Genomic DNA, 20778 nt, shown 5'->3' on the forward strand with positions numbered 1-20778 from the left:
GCGGGGGGGGTGGGGGGGGAAGGGAGGAGCGGCGGGAGGCGCCGCGCGCGCAGTTCAGTCAGGGCGAAACGGCCGTTTCAACGGCCGTTAAAGGCAGGCGGGCGCCGGCTCCGCGGAGCACGGTCGCCGCCTCAGGAAGCGCCTCCAGCGCCCGACTGAGCAAACGGCCTCCAGCTCTTCAACTGGCGCAGGCAGCTGCTCGCTTGCATAGGAAATGCTTTATTAGAGTTACCCAAACACAGTAATTAAAATAAGGCACTCTTGGTGCTGTGTAAACATGAAGGATAATCATATATTCCATTCCCCTGTCATGGGCAACTGCTGCCCACTAATATGTGTGCATAAGGGCAGCTCTCCAACAGGTTCCATCAAGAGTATTCATATACAATAATAAACTGAATGGCACCAAAAGTTTCACATTTACCTCAGCACAGTGATATTTGTCAAGTGGCAGTACAAATCCCAAGCTGTGTTTACTTTTAATTTTGTATTATTTACTTTTCTTATTATGTTAAGTGGTTTCTCTGATGACGTGATTGTGTTTAATTCCGAGAATTGCAGGATAGGTTCAATATAATCACATTAAGTTTGAAAGACTGATCTACCCACAATATTCCAAATACCAACAAAAATAAAAATCGTTTTTCACTACCAGAACATATGAGGTTTTTGGAATTCAGAGATTAGCCTCAGCATTGTCCACCAAACTCAAAGTAGCCCATTCAGTATCAGAAATCGTGTATACAACCACCTTGTTGTGACTACCACTTTCATAACAGCTACTTTTAATACTTAAGCTCTTCCATTCAAAGAGTAAAATACACTATATATCTTTGTTACTTACGTTCTCCAGCCTCACTTTATCCCATATATTAATGGGAAAGGATTCAGGAATACTCTCCAAAGAAGTTAACATCTGCCCTACTTGTCACTGACAATGTCTCTAGCAATAAGCTCTTTCATTATTTCATTGGTACCACCATAGATTGGTTGAACACGGGCATCCACAAAGGCTCTGAGGAAAAAAGGAAGAAAGATTAAAAGACTTCTCAGAATGTATGTACAGCCAAAAAAGAAGAAACACCACCACCACACACAAGTCTTAATCTTTTGAGACCCCTCTTTTTTGAAGCATGTTATTCTTCTGGATTACAAAATTATACCTTTCATTAACTTTAATCAAAGACATACGTTATTTAAATAATTTCAGATATTAATCTGGTATGCTGTTCCTATTTTGAGTGTCTGACCAAGTCTTGCTGCCACAGCTTTAAAAAAAGAAAAAAAAAAAGCCACACATTTTAATTCTCAGAGCATTCTGTGCATTAGGATTCATTTGCCAATTATAGAAAAAATGAAAATGTGTGATGTTACTCTAAATTTATGAAAGAACAATGGTAAAGACTCAGAATTAGATTTCAGTAGTGTGTTCAGTGAAGATCACACACTGCAATTTCACACTGCGTAAAGGGAGAAAGTTGTTCTTGGCACAAGTTAAGGAAATCTAAATCTGTTATTAAATAAAAAAGATTAATCAATTTTTAATCTATTGTATTCACCTATTTAAAAATATACTGCATAAAGAGAGAAAAAAAAATTTCAAGATCTAGACTTTAAAAGCTATGGAAGTATGTAATCTCATCACCTCAACTCTTCTCTACCATTTGCAAACCATTTATTCTACATCCAGGAGGACACTGTGATATAAATATTTTTTTGATAAAGAAGGCCTTTTTAAAAAGATGCAGAGGAATTCACAACACAGGGCTACAAGTACTTTAAGATCTTATTTGCATATTTATCAATGAAGTTTATTAAACTAGGAAGATTCCTTTTATTTCAGCACTTCTTTATAAAGGCGGTTCATTTTTTCAGACAGGTTTCAATCTCAGTTTTAAGTGAGTTTATAATAGCCATCTGTCAACTGCCAACAGTACTCTTTTTGTAATCCCTACTACTAGATTTTCCCCTTTTTTAAAAATGAGAAAGTCTTACCCCTGTTATTGTGGCAGTGGCATGTATACAAAATGAAAAAGAATTATCTTCCTACATAACATACAGGGAAATATAAAAAAACACCACCATAAAATGTTCACAAGTTCATAAAGTAGGCAAAATAGTTGGGAATAGCAAATCTCTCATCTCTTAGTTCTTCCATTTAAAAAAGTACAAAAAGTTGAATGTGATCTCTAAGGCTCTGGATTAAGCAATCTGCTATAGCATTACAAACTTTTTTCTTCCCTTGATACATTTGCATTGAATTTAAGATAAACATATAAACCAGCTTCCCCCGTTTGTTTTTACACTGCTTCTGTTTTTTCATTAGTACTTTTCCTAAAATATTCATTTTTAGTTTGCAAAAAATAGATAAGGATTGCTCAATAGCTTATGAATTATTCACAGAATTAAAACAGAGCCTTCCTGCAGACGTCTGTACAGCGGATTGCCTTTCAACAAACATGATGAGAAAAAGAACAGTAAATCAGCCCTACACAAAACAACTGACAAGCAGATGTAAAGGAAGTGCCTCATTTTACTTTGCTGGTAATCTTTCATTATTCAAGTCTGAAATGTTGCACTTACTTCGCAATTGGATACTCCCACATGTACCCCCATCCTCCATGCAGTTGCACACACTGAGTAGCCACACTGTTTTGGAGATCAGAAGACCTTAAATGGACAAAAAGAAAAATGTTTTTTAAAGCATATATGCTGTGAAATTAATTATTAGAGATACAGACAATTTAGCAAAATAAAAACGTAACTATCAAACTTGTTCCTCTACAAAACTGTTCTAAAACATTGGGCATTGAAGTAGTTTATATTGCGAGGGCCTTTCTTCTTCCTGCATGAATGGTAAGAAATTAATGCATCAAATTGAAGATTATTTAAGATCTGTTGTCATTATGGAAGAGCTTTTACAGAAAACAAGCTTTCAAAGCATACAAGCTGGTGTGCCTTTTTAACTGGCTCAGATGTGCCAAGAGATTTCTTTTGTAAAACAGGGTGGTGTGTTTTCTCATCAAATCTTTCAGTTAAATCAGAAGCAACAACATCGCAGACTTTTTCTACTAGCAACACACCACGATGCTCTCTGAACACAACTGTCATCTGGGGACACTGCAGTTTCCTCAATATATTTTACTGGTTTTCATTCTTTTTTTAAAAAATTACCTTTTTTTTTTTTTTTTTTTTTTTTTATAAACAGGACTGCTCACTGCAAAACATTCTATTATTCTACGCTTATAAACCTTTAAAGCATTCCATTTTGTGTGCCATCCCTCTAGAATCTGATAGGTAACATGCCATTTATGGTTTACTTTCTGCATCTCAACTTCTGGAAAGCTACATATGTGACACTATTTCAAACACTCGGATGAAAGAACCCATAGGATATTCACTGCACTGTAAGTTCAAGCTGATGTTAAAAGACACGAAGAAACACTTCCTAAACATATAACTTGTGTAGAGGGGCAACAAAGAAAATGATTACTGAAAGCAATTGCTTCTCATGTAAAAATCTAATACTCCCTTCATCTATACACACCCTCCTCTCTGCTGATATTCGTTTATTATATCAAGTTTATATCCGCAAGTGAGTTACTGCAACAGTCTTTTCTTAATTTATCTTAAAATTAATTTAACTATGCAGTACAGCTGCTGTCACTGCAAAACAAAAGTGTACAGACCCAACAGACCTATCATTAGAAATCAGTAAAGAGATACATAAATTACCTTTAAATCCTTCAAAACTCCACCTCAAAGACCATTAACTGTATAATAGATTTTAAGCAAAATTAACTAAAGGTGGTCTCCTGAAACATTAAGGAAAAAAGCAATGCTTCATTCAAGCATTTTCTAAACCATCTAGAAGAGTTTTACGGAAGAGAACCACAGGAACTCCATTATGGGAGAGGGGAAATCCACAACAAACTGTGAGCACTAGTATTCAGGAGGGTGGGGAATTCCTCAGTTTGGAAAATCTGTTGAGGAAGTCAGTCTGTATCTGAGTTGGCATGACCTGTTTCCTCCTCCTCAGAAGCAAATGCCTCTGCTTATGTACCTGGTACTTCTAGGTAGTCAGCGCCAGGAATATCACTCGATCAAAATCCTTCCTTTCATGGTTAAATACTCTCACTGGATTTTACTCTCCTTAGCATTTTCTGAACACTTCCTCTTTCCTTATATTTTACAAGGCTTTATGTTGGTCTAGAATTTGTAAAGTTGTGCATCTTCTGTAAGATCACATGCTAGTGTAAGTGTTTGATCTGCATTTCCCCCCCCCCCATCTCTGCAAGCAGAAAAATATACAGGTGCCAAATTCATTGGCCCTATCTTAGATGTGTCTACTCATCTAGCTTTCTCTGGTTAAACCTAAGTTAACAGATAACACCACTAAGTACAGGGAGAGGGAAGAGGAGATCTGGCCAATAAAGGAAAGAACTGTTTAGTCTCAGTTACAGTAATAGCTGTCTGTAGCCAACTCTCTTCCTGAAACAGGATAGCTTCAAAAATTGTCTAGGCTGTACAGCTATTGCTAAGTGATGTTAACCAAAATGCATTCTGTATCTTATGCGCTTGCAATTAACCTGGGTTTTGTTCTGTTTCTTTTTTTGGTTTTTTTGGGGTTTTTTTGTTTTTTTTTTTAAGATTTGCCATGCTAACATGTAAACATCTTCCTAAATACCAATGAAATATTCACTTTAATTGAAGCTAAAGTTGAAACTTTATCTTATTATTCAAATAATCCCATCTTAGAAGCATGCTGTTACTTGAAATCAATCTGATTAACTAACATTGGTTTTCAGGGTAACTGTTTAAGACATCTATTGACTACATGACTAAAGTTTCAGCTAATGGAGACTATTAGAAGCTGATAATTTAAGTATTAATCAGACTGTAATTTTATCTTTTCATCAAATCTGAACAGTTAAGAGTTCTTACTATTAGGCTCCTGTCAAGATCCCACAAGAAACATTTTCAAATTACTTTAACCACATACCAATACTTTGCCATAGAAGCTGTAGAGGAATCCAGACGTTTATCTGCATGTAGCTGCAAACAGCTGTCCACAAAAGCTCGGCCAACGCAAATCTGTGTTTTCATTTCTGCCAACTTGTGCTGTACCGTCTTATTTTGGAGATGGACAGAGGAGCCAGAGGAAAGGAAAGCAGAAGTTGTGGTGTTTTTAAAAGAATATTTCAAGTAGAAAATGGAGCATTTTCTAAAAGGATTTCTGTAAGATGAAGCCTACTTCGCAAGCAGAATCACACAAAGAAGGTATCTGTCCAGTTAAAATAATGTACCATTTCAAACAACTTTGGCTCTATGCAGCAGCAGAAAACTTACTTTCCATGCAGTTATATCTTTAACAATCTTATTACAGAAAATTATTGCCCTTCAATTCTCAAAATCAACTCAAAACATGACTTCATGAGAAAAATACCAACCAACAGCCTGAAAACATAAATTCCTAGAGAAAGATGAGTATTAGGTATTTGATGCTTTGCTGCCCTGCGCTCCCTCTTGTGGGCAAATAAACTTTTATTCTGCAGAGCCAGTAATTTTCTTAGTTTATTGTTTCATAACATATTGGATAAACTCTAAAACACTGTACGCATAGAAAATTTAAGTGATATTCAAAGGCATACAAGTAGAAACACAGGAAATTTTAGACTGACTATCACAAAGTTTTCTAACACTGAGGTCTATTACATTGAAAAAGCGCTTCCAGACAGAAGAGGAAAAATCCATTGCTAAGATGAGGGGAAAAAAATCAGACAAGGTGAGTGCTCAAGTATATTGTAGTCACTTCTACACTAGTAGGGAGGGGATAAGAATACAACCCAGTAATAAAAGTTTTTCTGATCTCCTAGTTCTAAAATTCTACATAAGCAGTGTTCTTTCTTCCCTTGACCAATTAATATAATTGGCCAGTCTACTATTACAAAGTGATTTCAAACTCTCTACTTCAGCATCGCTAAATGAATCAGGCAAAACAGAGCTCTAATTAGAAAGGAGACAATTTTTGACTATGCACATTTTAGTAATAAGCAACAAAGGGGAACTGAAAAGATATACCAAAATTGATTTGGGGCAGAAATATTATACTTTATAGCATTTATTTGCTGCCTTGTGGCTGATAGTGGGTTAGCCTCAAAAAGGAGGTTATTTTGGAGGTGTATGCACAGTGAACTACTGTAATTACAAAGTACTCCACTCCTACATAAAAAAAGACTGCAGAAGACTTCTGTAGTGTTAAGGCTGCACACTGCACAAATTTCATCTTAAATTATGTATTTCTATGTGTGAACTTTAAAAACACAGATAAAGATCTTCATTACCTGAAAGATACTTAGCATTCCAGCCTCAAAGGGCTCATTTCTGCTCCCATTCACAAAAACTGTAATTTTCATAAAGTCTCAAGACTTAGAACAAGGTGAGGTTTTTTGTTGCCTTTTTTTTTCTTTTACTTCAAGAGAGTGTCATAATCAATAAGACCACCAACATTCTCTAATCTATAATAATTCCTGTCCTATAAACCAAACATACAGGAGCTTGGTCTGCCTCAGTCCCAATAGCTAATACGGTCTTCAGGAAAATTCTAGCATCACATCATCATGGAAAGCACCATGTTTTTATGACTTTATGACTGTAACTAAAGAATATAGGGAAAAATACCTCAAAATAAAATTAACTACCATTGCTAGGAGTGAGTTACGCTCTCAGAGAATGATGCCATAGGTTTCATATGCAGTCACTTAGGTAGCCAGTTACTTGGCAGCTGAGGTATCTTGTTACAATATCCATAAAGCTAAATACAATGACAACAAGGTCACTGCTTGTGAATCCTGACCAGCAACAGTCTCAGGGATCATGTTTCTGCAGCACATCACATGCAGAGGGACACCATGCCTGCACATGCACCAAGCTCTTCTGGAGTTCATGTCATTCTAGTCAGCAATAGAAATGCACGCAGGTGTAACATTCCCTGTGATTAGGGCCTCAGACTGTAAAATGCAAACCTAACAGTAAACAGATGAACTTTTACCATAAGTATAACAAATCAGTATATTTTCTAGCAGCATATTTCACCAGGCAAACCTATGCAAATAAATAACCCTCTGAAAACAGTCCAGTAACTTTCATTTGCTTAATATTCCACACACAGAGGTGAAACAGAAGCACGCTGAAATCTACCTGCAAGTCTCTCAGACCAAACTCACTTGCAAGTGTGCAATTGTTTTTCCAAAAGCTTTTCTTTGCTTCACATAATTCCTTGTTTCTTCAAACATGAACTCACAGCTGGCAAGAGCGATATCAGCAATCACCAGTCTTTCCTTTTGAAACACAAATCACAGAATTCAGTGAAATTAGTACTACATTTCTATCAGGTGCACACACATGGATGCACAGTTGGGAAAACAATGTTCTGTGTTGCTCATTAACAGAGCAAAGCAGAAGTCACACTAAATATCAAACTAGATACATTGGATTACTCAAATTAATTATTGGGACACATATCTTGATTTATGATGCCTAAAGCCCACTTTTAAGGCTTTTTGAGTAATGTTCTAAAGTTTTATTAGGCCAATGGTATTAAAACAACTACAGATCAACTGCAGGACTCCTACTGACTGAAAATTTTACATCAAACTCTGCTTCAATTATTGATTTTCATTACTTATTTAAACAAAATTGCATTTAACAATTTCAACAGGATGTTCCGGGGGGGGGGGGGGGGGGGGGGGGAGGGGACTAAAAACACAAAAATTTTTCCATCCTCTTATAACATGTTGAAAAACTGAAACTAAAAACAGAATAATTACTTTTAACGGTGTTGAAATAACTGGATGCATCACTGAGAAGCTATTCATGAGTGCATCTATTTTTTTAGAGCAGGGAAACGTTTTCTGTCAAAAATACAGGTAATAGAACAACCTTGCAAGTTTTAAGATCAGGTTTTATATTTACTCAGAGTATAAAATTAAATAAATACATCTCTACCAGATGAGGCAAACATGAAGTCACAGTTTTGACAAAGCACAGTGACATTTTGAAAACCCACGTTGCTTCTGTTTAGAATGACTGTCCTCTGAAGTAATTCTAAAACTTCAGTAAATTGTAAACAGTTATTTCCACTAGCAAGGTGTTTAGCCAACTAAATTTTTCTATTTCGCTATATGGATAAAAAAAAGAATTTCTTATATTTTTAATGTATTTCTGCTGGCTAGAATAGCAGTGTTTGCTTCTTTCTTTCAATGGAAGCCAAAAACACCTTTATGCTATATTTAACTTATTGAGTAAAATGTTTCCATCTTAGAAGTACAGAAGATAACTGCAGTATGTTCTTTTTAATAGGTTGCTCTAAACTCAGGCTGGGTCACAGACTAAGGGATTTGGCTTTGAGCTGGCGGGACATCAATTTTTTCACTAATGCCCCAAAGAACTGCATTTTTTAAGCACTATGAACTGTGTTTTTCAATTGAAAAGCAGCAGTACCAACAGGACGTTGCTCACAGGTACCCTGAGGTAATTCACCATGACACATAACCTCCAAGATTAAGACAGATCCTTGCAATGGACAAAAAACATGTCTCTGATCTTCCCACTGGTAGCAAAGGCTTGTGTTCCTCTTACCTGAGGAAGTTCTGCCATCAGGTAATAGAAGCCTTTGTTCTCTTCCCCGAGTAAGGCACTGGCTGGCAACCGCACATCTTCAAAGAACAGCTCTGCTGTATCCTAAGAGGATTTTAAAATGCAATCATTTACAGCCTGGCAATCTCACCTCTTCATTCCATTACTTTTTCACTATTTTCTTGCTATTGTATTCTTTAACTTGAAATCATAAAATTCTTTAGGTTGGATGTGTCCTCCAGAGGTCATTCGTCTATCTCCTGCTAAAAGCACACCCAGCAAGGCAGGAGCCTAAGGGTTTTGTCCAGTCACACTTCCCACAGCTCTAAGGATGGAGACCCCACAACCTTCCCAGGACCCTGCTCCAGTATCTGACCATTTTTATGGTGAAAAATTTTTTCCTAATACCTACTCAGATTTTTCCTTGATATAACTTGTGTCCTTTGCCTCTCCACCTTTCGCTATGAGAACGACCTGGCTCCATGATCTCCAAACCCACCCATTAGGTAGTTGATAAGACAGTAAGATCCTATCCTTCCAAGCTCCCTTAGCCTCTTTTTCTACATCATTTATTCCAGACCTCCCACAGATCATGCTCAGTACATGTTCTTTGCCTGTAGATATTTTGTTCATTCTCTACAGTCTAGGAACGAAAATAGAGGTACAGTTCCATTTTATCTTTATTTTGCTGATTCTAGGTATTAAGTACTTTTGGACTACCTCCAAGTCTTAAGGATCGCGTAAACTCACTTGGGCTTTCAGGCCGATTTTGTGCAACTTGCGTCCTTTGATGAAACCTTTTGTTCCATTTTCCACCAGAAAAAGGCTGATCCCATGAGCAGGGGATCGGGCCTCACGGTTTGTAACCGCAACCACAATCACTACATCACTCATCCAACCATTCGTGATGAATACCTGTAAGAAAAGCAACATGGAGTCAAACAACCAAGAGACTATAAAGCAACAGAAAGCAGCAGCATGGATACTTTTACAAGTGAATCAAGATGCAATCTATTAGTGCCCTGAAGGTTTTTAAAGAATTTTAAGAATTCAGAAAGAGTAAAATGTGTTTTGGAACAAGATCTATTAAGTAAGAATTGGCTCAAGAAGCATCCTGTGAATGAGAAGCATGAAGTTAAAGAATGCACAAGTCTGTTTCTTTTGTTTGTACCACGGAAAAGAAAGAATGTGGTATCAAAAGTAGACAGAGTATTGTAGATGCTCTGTTTTCCAGAAATAAAACACGTAAGGTATAAAATGCAAAACTATGGATGGCTTCCTATCACAGCTACTGACTGTAATTCTGTAGTATGATCCACCCACCTGCATGTAACATTTTAGGATAGGTGCGTGTGTCACACTGCACGGAAAGTTGGAACATATATTACAGATGAGATTATAAATCAGAGCACCAACAGACTTGACAGATCAAACAGAGGAACAAGAGACAAAATACAAGAAGCTCAGAATCCTAACTCTGCCAAAAGAAATGAGCAATCTGTCTTCTTTGGCTTCAATGATGCAACATAAGCGAGTACACCCTTTTAAACACATATGTACATATTTGCTTGCACACACTCTCAGCACTTGAAAACCCGCTAAGGCTAGAAGTCTCTACAAGTACCAAGTTCTCATTGAAATGACAGAAAAAAAAAAAAAGGAGAGGGAGGGAGGGAAAAAAAAAAGATGAAAACAGTTTATAACCTTAAAAGAATCCTGTTGAACTCACACATGTGTGCCTTCTTGCTCTCTTATTATGGGAAGAAAAGAAAGCATTAATGCTGCCTGCCTTGCAACAGCTTGACAGCATATGCATAGCACATGATACAGTATTTTTTCTCCTAACTTGAACAGCAGGCTCCTGAATAAAGATTCCACAAATTGTATTGTGACAACAAAAGCTTTTACTCAGACTATAGAGGATTTCATGGCAGAGTATACATTTCGCTGTTCCATCTCAGCACTGAGAAACAGCCTTGGTCCTGCTTATATTATGAAAATTCTGCATCCAGTTCAAGAGAAAACAAAGTGTTTAGACAAGGTTGCTTAAAAGCTACAGAAAGAATCTACTCCATAAATTAGTCCATAAGTTGTCAGCAGCAGAAGTATCTTAAGTTCTAAAAATGCAATTGGCAAATAAAACTTAAAAAAAAAAAAAAGTGAAAGAACCAGGGGGCAGCTGCTGACACTGGAGTACATCCTTCACTGTCTAAATACACTCACTTCCCAAAGCCTGTGAGCAGTGTACACCTCTATTCACTTACCTTACTCCCATTCAGAATCCAGTCACTTCCATCTTTTTTTGCATATGTTCGTACTCCCTGCAAGTCACTAAAATGAGATTTTAAAGGTCCTTTAAGACACCATTCAAGAGTGGCAACTTGCATCTTAAATTATACCAAGTATAAAATAAGGTAGACTATAAAGACTACCAGCAAGATACACTCAGTGAAAATACATAGGAGGATAGTGAAACACACCAAAATGGCTTAGAGTATAGCACAGAAACCAAAAGCACAAAGGGATAATAAATCTCTGCAACTACACAAGAGCATGAGGTCCCATTTTAATGCATCTGCTCATGGGAGGTGGGAGTAATGCAAGTACTTACACTAATGGGCCAGCATCCCCATAAACCTCATTGCTTCAAAGGACAAATCAAAATGTCAGATGCCAGCCAAGATTACATTGTCTAAGCAGGCTCAGCTCTGACGAGGAGGCTCTGCAGAAAGCCACCGAAAACATCTACCACTTGCAGAAGCACACCACACCAAGGAGTTTTGCTTTTCACATGTTCCCTGCCCCACAACCATTTTGGAAGCCAGCCAGATCAGCTGTCTCCCCAACATATGTGCTGTCTGCCCTTCAATAATGATGATAGAGGAAGACTTCTCTGAAAGGATTCAGAGGAAGAAAATAAGGTGTTCCGTTCCACAATAAAAGCTAGTACTAAAGACCACCAGTCTCCTTTACTGAAGCACGTAATAGTCTTCTGAATACAAGATTTCATACTAAAGTGTGCACAATTCAGACTACAAAAGCAAATACAGAAGTGTATTTGCCCAAAGTGGCATCAGAAGGTAACAGTAATAAAGCAATCTACAAATAACAATTGTTTTTGACATTCTACCTACACTATGATATTGTCTAGTCACTGCAATGACTATAGAACTATGATGCTCAGTAATTTTTTTAATTGAAAAAAAAAAATCACTAGACAGCATATAACATTAAGATCATCTGTCTCTATTTTTAGCTTACCTGCCAGCCCCAGGTTCAGTCATGGCGATAGCTCCAATACACTTGCCTGCAACCATTTCAGGGATAAAGCGTTTAATCTGTTCTTCAGAACCATAGTTTGCAATGTAGGGCATGACTATATCTGAATGAAGGCTGAATCCTGGGCCAGTACAGTTAACATACATCCTTAGAGAATGGGAAGGGGAAAAAAGTTCAGACAAAAGCACTAAAAAATAAAATTTAAAGTGTTGAACTTTACTCTGTCACTACATGGACCAGACACTGAAGAAAACCCCATGGCATGGAAGTTTCAGACTAATAATCTAAACTTGTGGCATTTGTACTGCTGTTTATAGGATGTACTTTCACAGCCAAATAGTTGTGCAACCTACCAGATTAAGGCTTCCCTTGGCCACAAAGCGGGGCACAACGACATTTATTATTTAAACAATCATCTGAAATACTTGCAAGAGAAGGGATTTACATGTCTGAACTATCCATTCCATTATAAAGATAATACTACTTTCTGTAAGGAAACATATTCTACAGTAAGGAAATCATGTAAAAAAAATACAGTCTCTTGAAAACACAACAAACTCCTCCTGATGTTTCTAGTACTTACTGCTCTTCCCAGACCACAGCTGAAGAGAGAATATCCCCTCCAATGCCGCCATATTTTTCCGATATAGCAACACCCAGCAGGCCCTGCTGTCCGGCTTTTTCCCAGAGCTCCCTGCTCACCTGGCCGTCCTTCTCCCACCTGCAAACAACACAGAAATGGAGGCACACATGAAATCTCCCATGCGCTGCTCTTCGTTTGTCATGGCCACTGCTTCACACTAGGGCATCCGCAGCCAGGTTTCACTGCTCAGAGGAGGCACGTTCAGTCTCATACACAACACATAGGGTCCACATACAACTATGTCTTTTCCCAGCTAAGAAGAGAGAGTTTAAGAGCAGGTTTTCTATTCTTCCAGTCCACAGATACCACCGACATTATAAAAGCACAATCTGTATAACAGGTTTGAACACCTGTTTCCAACATATAACATGACATCTCATTATGAAAGGCAATGCTGCCTGCCCCTCTGAGTACCAGACTAGGATTTAGGAGATTTAGCCACAACCATCTGGATAATCACAAACAGGTCTATCTTCATGACTTTTCACACTCCCCATGTACAGAACTGGTATTAATACATCAGTTTCTGTGAAACACTTGGAGTCTACCAATGAGAATTGTTTTATAGGAATCAAGCATTAACATAGTAGTAACTTATCTATAAATCTGTCTCTGTGCACTAGTACAAATTGGTACTATCTCTTGGTAAATTGCTGCTATAAAGGCAGTTTTGGGTTTGTAAACAGACAGCTGAAGTGGATCTACTGACAGTTTGCAGGTTTTAACACCAGAGGAGAATCTCTTATTCTCAGAGGAATGGTACCTCTTTGTACAGAACTGGTATTAATACATCAGTTTCTGTGAAACACTTGGAGTCTACCAATGAGAATTGTTTTATAGGAATCAAGCATTAACATAGTAGTAACTTATCTATAAATCTGTCTCTGTGCACTAGTACAAATTGGTACTATCTCTTGGTAAATTGCTGCTATAAAGGCAGTTTTGGGTTTGTAAACAGACAGCTGAAGTGGATCTACTGACAGTTTGCAGGTTTTAACACCAGAGGAGAATCTCTTATTCTCAGAGGAATGGTACCTCTTTGTGCAGTTTGCTCACTCATCAGGAAGTGGCACAGCGTGTTTTTTTTTGTTTGTTTGTTTTTGTTTTTTTTTAAATAAGTAAACGCACGCTTTGAAGTTATGTAGTAGAGAGACTAGATCAGTCACTCCTCCGGCACATCCCACAAGCAACTGAGCTATACCATAGCATTTTATCCAAAGCTAATCAAGTATCTTATATGAGTATTTAAGCTCATATCCAGAGCTCCCCCTCCACCTATACTAGAAGCCTTCAGCAAAATCTCTCATGACTATCTTTGCCTTTTGCCTATTTTCAGGGCCATTCCTGTCTCTGCCTCACTCATCACCAAACTCCTCATTATAATCATTCCTGAATCACAGCCGCATCCACTGATGCCACACTTGTCTATTCATGCCAGCCCAGGCAATTACGTATTATGTATGAAGTACACCTGTTTATTTGGAAGGTGTGAGAAGAAAATGGTTCAGAGGCCGCTGAAGTGATGCAAGAATACAAGTCCAACTTGTTCCACTCTCTCTAGGAAATGGTTGTGTCAGCTAACTAGTCAACAGGATCTTCACTAACCCCTATCTGAGCCAGTATATGTTCACAAACTGCACCAGAAGTAATGTGAAAAGATTCGGGGGAAAATGTCTGTTTTTGTACCCAGAGATTTTTATACAGAGGAAAAGTATTCTACTTTGAGGTCACTCTTTGAAGATGAAAGTAATAGTTGGAAACCACCCTGATGTAAGCCATTTCCATTGCCTCCCGCTGTTTATTTCTGCCCCTGAGCCACAACACGCCTCCCACACAATTGTGCCATCTCAACTGTTCATGCATACACAGTGAGCTGCATCAGGAACTAAACTAGCAGCAAGATTTAAGACTAAGCCCTTCTCCACCACCCCCCATTGTTTTTGCAGGAATCTTTTTCAAGGAAAGCACAAAGAAAATCACTTAAGACAGTACTGCAGCTTAACACTTTGCACATGAAAAAACATATTGAATGAGCTAAGCCTCAGGTATTTTAGCTATAACATGATTGGATATAGCTAAAATAAGGAGGAACCCACCCAAACTTCAGTTCAATGGAGGCACAACACTTCCACTCTGTACAGGAGCCCATATGCAGATTTGCACAGGAGCAAGAGACACACATTTACACCAAGTTATTCTGCACAACTTTCTCAAGAACACACTGTACAGTTTACTATTCTGCACACATTGCATTTACAGTATCTGCTATAATGCAACCTAGACATGATGTTAATGGTTTTTTTTGGAAGACAGCAGTTGCAGCATAAGCATAAAATACCAGAACAACATAGTGACTAAAGCGCCTTGCTGACTCTACCAGCAAGACACTGGTGTCAGAGTTAGTATGTACAAGCAAGGATACTTTGGCTGCAACTCTGCAAGCTGCATTGGTCCCGCAAGGACACTGAGTCAGACACCAGGTCACCTTACAGTGGAGCTTGAAGCACACGTTAAATCCTGATCATTTATGTTTTCTTTCGCAGATGAGTTTCATAGGCAGCTTAGTTTTAAACAAGTCAGTTTAACAAGAAATGCAAACTTATGATGGGAAGCAGGTGTCCTGTTTATCTTGCCATATTAAGAGTAACATGCTGAAAAGCATTTCCATAAACATATAAGTTATCTGGACAGAGAGCACAAAAGGCAGCTTACTCCGCGTGAAAAGGTGCCACTTCTTCCCGGAAGAATTTCCTTGCGCTCTCCCTGAAGATATCATGATCAGAAGAGAAGATCCTTCGCGTTCCTATATCAATTAAACTCTTTGCAGAAGATGGCTCTTGGCGTTTTGCACCATGCTGCTCCGTTGGCAGAGCACTTAAAAATAAATAAAAATAAATTTTAAAAAGGGAAAGTCTGACGCTCTGCTAGGACACCCCAGCTCGCCTGATGCGACGGGACACCCGCTCGGCGGAGCAGAGCTCGCGTGACAGATCCCCGGCCCGGCCCGGCCCGGCGGCCCGCCGGGTACCCCCCGCGCGTGGGGACACAGCCATGCGTGTTTTTACCCCCTAAAAGCCGTACCTGGCGTGCGCGGAGAGCGGCCGCCGGCCCTCGGCTCGCAGCAGCCCGCGCAAGCGGAGCAGCCGCGCCGCCATCTTGCGCCGCGGGGCGGGGCGGGACCAACGGTCGCGGCAACGGCCGCGGCAACGGCCGTTTTGGCAGCTGCCCAGCGGTTGTCGAGATTTCCCCGCAGGAAGCCTCCGCCCCTGCCTTTATCGGGCGAGGTTTGGGTTAAAATTAATGCCTGACCGGCGGTTTGCTGGGAGGTGAGGGGTGCGTGGTCAGCTGAGGAGCTTGGTCTTCGCTGGCGCAGGTGTAAACCTGCCGCGGTGGTTTTGAGGGGAGAAGCGCCCGCCTCAGTTCTGGTCCCTGCCCTTTCCAGCCACGAGGTGGCACCACAGGAATAGCTTTAGCCTTCAAATGTCACCTCCTGCGGTGAGGGAGCACGCAGAACAGACACTGGCAAACAGGTCGATGTGCTTCGTATCTTTTTTTTTTTTTTTTTTTGGGGGGGGGGGGAGGAAGAAGGGAAGGTATTAAAAAAAAAAAAAAAAAAAGAAGAAGAACCTTTATTAAGAAACTCCCCCCCACCCATTTTTTTACACCTATTAGCAAAAGGAGAGCAGAAGTAGAGCGCCAGCACCTCAGCTGGCCTCTTTCTAGATGCTACTGTCTCCAGACAGGACACCATCTCTGTGGCGTGTTTGGGGTTGTGTGTTGCCAGAATGACATAACGTCATGAAACCAGTGGGCTCCCTCATCTGAAGACACTCTGGGTTGGGGGCTTTGTTTCAAATTGGTTTGGCTGAGCCCCCTGCCCCCTTTTTCCTGCCTTATCACCTGTTTGTTTATTTATATATTATGATTTCCAGTGTTGATATAGTTGACTGCCACACTTGGCAATGACCCATATCCCCTTCAGTGCCTGCTTTGTTAGAAACAATGTCTGATGTGCTTATTACAGTGAATGAGATTTAAAGCATTATCTTGCTGAGGAAATGTGTGTGGCCTTGCAAGATGCAAAGCTGAGAAACAAGCTGATTGACTGTAGGTTAGCTAGAGAAAGTGTTCAAGTACAGCTCTGTGGGCAAACAGGTTGAAATTATTTTCTCTTTTTGGTCAAACTTCACATTCCCATTGTTCAACTGAGGAGTATCTCTTCTCCAGACACAAAGACTGTACAAGTATATTTGAGTCAGAACAGCTGTATCAAATGAATTATCTTTTCTTCTTGTTGTTTGGAAGAGATTTTTTTCTGTTCTTCATTTCCTCTTTGTGAAAGAAATCACAAAAGAATTGGGCAAATGAGTCGCATGGCATGCATTTTTTATGTCAAATAAGTCGCCTACAACTTTACACATCCTTCTGAGCTAGGACATCAGGGGACCCATTACATCTGCAGCAGTGGGTATTTCTGTGGAAGGGTGTTTGTTCTCTGGGGTAGGTGTGTTGGCTTTGACTTTGATAACAGGTGACTTAATATAGAAAACTACAAGTTAGTGCAGCCCTTGAATGCAAATATCTCTCTCTTTCTTTCTTTTTTTTTTTTTTTTTTTGGTAGAGCTTTGCCTGTGCCATGCCATTGGCACATGGCTTTTCAGTTATTTTTGATATCCAAGTTACAGCTTCTTGAAGTGGAGGAACTAATTAGAGGCATGTTCTTCAAGCCTGATAAGTCATTCAAAAGAGATTCTCTGGCAGCTGCTAAATACTGTGTATGAGCCCTGAAGGTGATTTCTGCCAACGGCCTAGGCTGTGGACATATTTGGATAATAGCGACTCTTTTTAAGAGCTATGGTTCTATGTTTTCCTCTGTCTTACTACAAGTGATGGTGATACTGTCAGTAAAGCCAGGCTGCAGGATTTGATAGGAAGCTTTGAAAACACAGTGAGGTCCAGCACTGACTCATCTCACAAAGCTCTGTGCTCACTTTTAAGACTCCCAGTCTATGTTGCAAAGAGAGTATTCAGCTATTTATCTCTGGTATGAATAGTCTAGAGATTTGGTTTCTGAGTAAGTTATTTAAAGCTTGTATGCTGTCTTCTTTCAAGAAGAACCCAAGTGCTGATTTAGCATGTCTGGCTACCACAAGACCTGCATGATCTTCGTCCAAGTTTTTAATGCTGATATTATAGTGCAGAGTGAGCTTGAATAAGATGCAGAGCTCTCAGCTTACTTCTGCCTTGGTACGTGAGTCTCCTTAGTGTGCCTTCGCACAGGGTCAGGCAATTTGAGGCATGTGGGTGCAAGATGTGACAGGAGGAGACGGGCTGCAGCCAGCACAAGTGCCTGCTCGGAGCAGAAGCCCCTGGTAACTGGCTCTCATTCCTCCATCCTGGCACAGTGTTGCGACTGCACTCTCTGTCTGACCCTGTGCAGCATATTGATGCACCTCTAATGGGAGAGGCAGCTCCAGTTCAGCCTGTGCTTTGGAGCACAGGAGGGAGGCATGCAGGAGGGAGGCCGTGGCACTGCAGACCTCTATGTGAGATGCAGCGATCACTGGGTAACTGCGGGGAGAGGGAGTTAGGAGTCAAGGGTGTGAGTCTCATGAACACAGGATGTGACTTGACAGGCCTGAAGGTGATGAAGGCAGGGGATTTCTCACCAAGGAACAAGATGTTTTTGTCCAGGTTTCTTAAAGTGAAACTTCAAACTATTACGTTTCAAAAGGTTGCCAATTGCAGGATGCTAGTCTGAAGTCTATGAAGGCTTCCTATATGTGTATGTGCCAGCATGTCTTCTTTTCTATTAGTTGGATAGCCATCTGCAATTTTCAGCATGTGATGGTATGTATTTGGACTGGGCAACCTTAGCAGTTGCTCAGTAAATTACTTCAAAATCTTTTCTATCAAAGCTGAAGAACCAATAGCTGTTTCAGGGAGCATTCCCAGTGAAGATGGAGGTTACAGATTGAAGGTATCTTGGTTTCAGCTGTAGGGAGAATTTGGTATCAAAGAAAGTAACTTCAGCTGCCAGGGTTGTTCATCAATCTGTGTTTACCTTGGTATGTGCTAAGTGTGATAAACACCCTCAAAGAGGACGCTGAAGACTTCAGCGTTCCAGTCAAGTTTGTCCCCTGATTAGAGCTGTTGTCCTATGTAAATTGGTCACAGACTGTTAGGAGTATACTTAACTAGCAAATAACATAAGCCAGAGCAGCAGCTGATGAACATAAAAGGCACATTGCAGCAGTCATTGAATAAAGCAGAGGTCAATATGTGAATTGCTGCAGGCTGAAAGTGTGATTGTTGTCCAAAACAGATCTGTGCAATACAGCATCTCATTGTTTCCCAAAACAGGTCTGCTCCCTATACGTGTGATCTGGATTGCATTTATTTAAGGAGAAAAATACACTTTTGTACTTGTTATTAAATCAGAATCAAAATGAGTGGTGTGCTATGTTGTTTTAATAAGCACTTACAATAACATTTTTAAGAGTTGCTTTTCAAGTAGTATTGATGCTTACAGTTTCAGACTTTATGTTCATTATTTGTTTAGTATTTGAGAGAACACTGTTACATTTGGCTGGTTTAATGGAACCTGAATGATAAAGTTAACACAGAAATCAATCTTTCTTTATGTATGACAAGTAACTTAGATGCTGGCATTCCCTAATTCTGAATTCTGTAGGCTTTCTGCTCATTTAATGTAGATTTTTGTGCATAGAATACATATGTATCATTTCAGTGATTTTTTTCAATTAGCAGTCATTGATCAGGTGCTATAGATTCTAATGAGCTACTCAACATTTCCTCTACAGGTCTTCAGCTGAAATCCAGCCTGAGTCGGGCATTAATCAAAAACATTCTCTTTGATTCCGTGTTAGTGCTTCTTGTGAAATGAGTTTGAGAGATCTCAGCTTCAGCTCTTGTGTTCTCAGCTGATTCCCATGTTTTATGCTAATTGTGATAGACACAGAGGCCAGCTGTAGAGATTTGGCCGTCTCTGCAGGTGTAGATCAAGGTGCTCGTTTCCTAGATATTGGTCTAGGCATAGGAGTGGAGCAGAGGCTGGGAGAAGCTTTTCAGCCTGTGCTGGCTTTGCTGTAGCTCTTTAGCTTCTTTTAATTTTTGTTCAGTCCCTTTAACAAAAGGGAATGTGCTGGGCTTATCGTAAGAGTATTTCACAGTTTGGGAGACTTCAAAGTAGATTACAGAAAGGTGAGTCTTATTATGCCCAGTTTATCACGGGACGGGGAGACAAACATGCTGTATGTAATGGAGTAAGCACCAAGCTGAGCAGAAATGGGGTGATGGAACCTACTGCTGAACTGGACAAAATAATGTAATGACTACTGAGGAAAGAAGGATTCCATTAATGGATTCTTCATGGCTTTCAAGAGCCTGAATTAGCTGATTATGACTCTCTTACAGATGTAGATGTTTAGCTTGGAGGATGCAGAGAGGTGTGCTGGGGTTGTTGTGTTACCACTGTGGTGCTTAGCAAGGTTGCCTTGTGATTGTAGGGCTGCACTGAGCTTGAATGAACGCTTGCCTGCCTTCTCTGCCCAGCTCATTGCAAGACTGTAGAGGACTTGACAGAAAAGTGGGTAAGTCCTGCTTTTCTGCAAATGCATTCTGCCATGTGCACTGTGGCCTGGATAGGTTGAAGTTACTGCTGTCCTTTATTCCATCAGGAACATGCAAGAGATACCATAGTTAACATCAGCCTTCACTCAGAAGGTGGATGTGGACCTGGACAACTAGGGAACAGACCAGAGACAGCCTTGTAAGTTGTTCTCTTTTCTTTTTCTTTTGTTTTCTTTCTTTCTTTCTTTTAAATTATTTTTTATTGTTGTTTAAAAGCAAACTTACCTGTTCAGATGCCTGGGAATGTTACAGCTGAGAAACTCTGAACTGATACCATTTATTAAACTAAGCACTGTTGTTTGCATGGGAGATAAGGCATTGAAAATGCTAGCATTTGGTACAGCATGAAGTAAAAATGGATCCTTTTTCTGTCTCACAAAGAACCAAAGAAAACTCTTTCTTGAGCAAGCAATCCAGGGAGTCAATGTTTGGAAAAAAAAGAAAGTGGGAAATTTATTTTGGTTTTATTTCTCTGATTTGGCAGAGCTGAATGTAATAGTCCGAGGAGTCAGTTTCCCCAGGTAGCAGGTGTACATGGTTCGTTAACATATGCAATGTTCACATTG

At 39.7% G+C, this 20778-nt stretch overlaps 1 protein-coding gene across 1 annotated transcript; it reads right to left on the reverse strand.

Moving 5' to 3' along the window:
* Window positions 1–199: 199 nt before the first annotated feature.
* ACADL (acyl-CoA dehydrogenase long chain) lies at window positions 200–15719 on the reverse strand. Its single transcript, XM_062578996.1, has 11 exons — window positions 15641–15719; window positions 15272–15433; window positions 12500–12637; window positions 11899–12063; window positions 10902–10968; window positions 9388–9552; window positions 8641–8742; window positions 7227–7340; window positions 5003–5130; window positions 2584–2670; window positions 200–1015 (listed from the first exon to the last, which is right to left on the reverse strand). Exons 1-11 carry the CDS (start codon window positions 15712–15714, stop codon window positions 922–924), a joined length of 1296 nt encoding a protein of 431 aa, XP_062434980.1. The 5' UTR covers window positions 15715–15719; the 3' UTR covers window positions 200–921.
* Between the last annotated feature and the right edge of the window lie 5059 nt (window positions 15720–20778).

The sequence above is a fragment of the Rhea pennata genome, chromosome 6, assembly GCF_028389875.1.
Source record: "Rhea pennata isolate bPtePen1 chromosome 6, bPtePen1.pri, whole genome shotgun sequence".
NCBI lineage: Eukaryota > Metazoa > Chordata > Aves > Rheiformes > Rheidae > Rhea > Rhea pennata.

Bases quoted from the DNA above. Each gene is read 5' to 3' on its own strand.
- ACADL (XM_062578996.1), bottom strand. From the start codon at position 15,714: ATGGCGGCGCGGCTGCTCCGCTTGCGCGGGCTGCTGCGAGCCGAGGGC. The intron at 12,064-12,499 runs GTAAGTACTAGA...CCATTCTCTAAG, and splicing joins GCTGTGGTCTGGGAAGAGCA to GATGTATGTTAACTGTACTG. The intron at 2,671-5,002 runs GTATGTGGTTAA...TGTCCATTTAAG, and splicing joins GCTTCTATGGCAAAGTATTG to GTCTTCTGATCTCCAAAACA.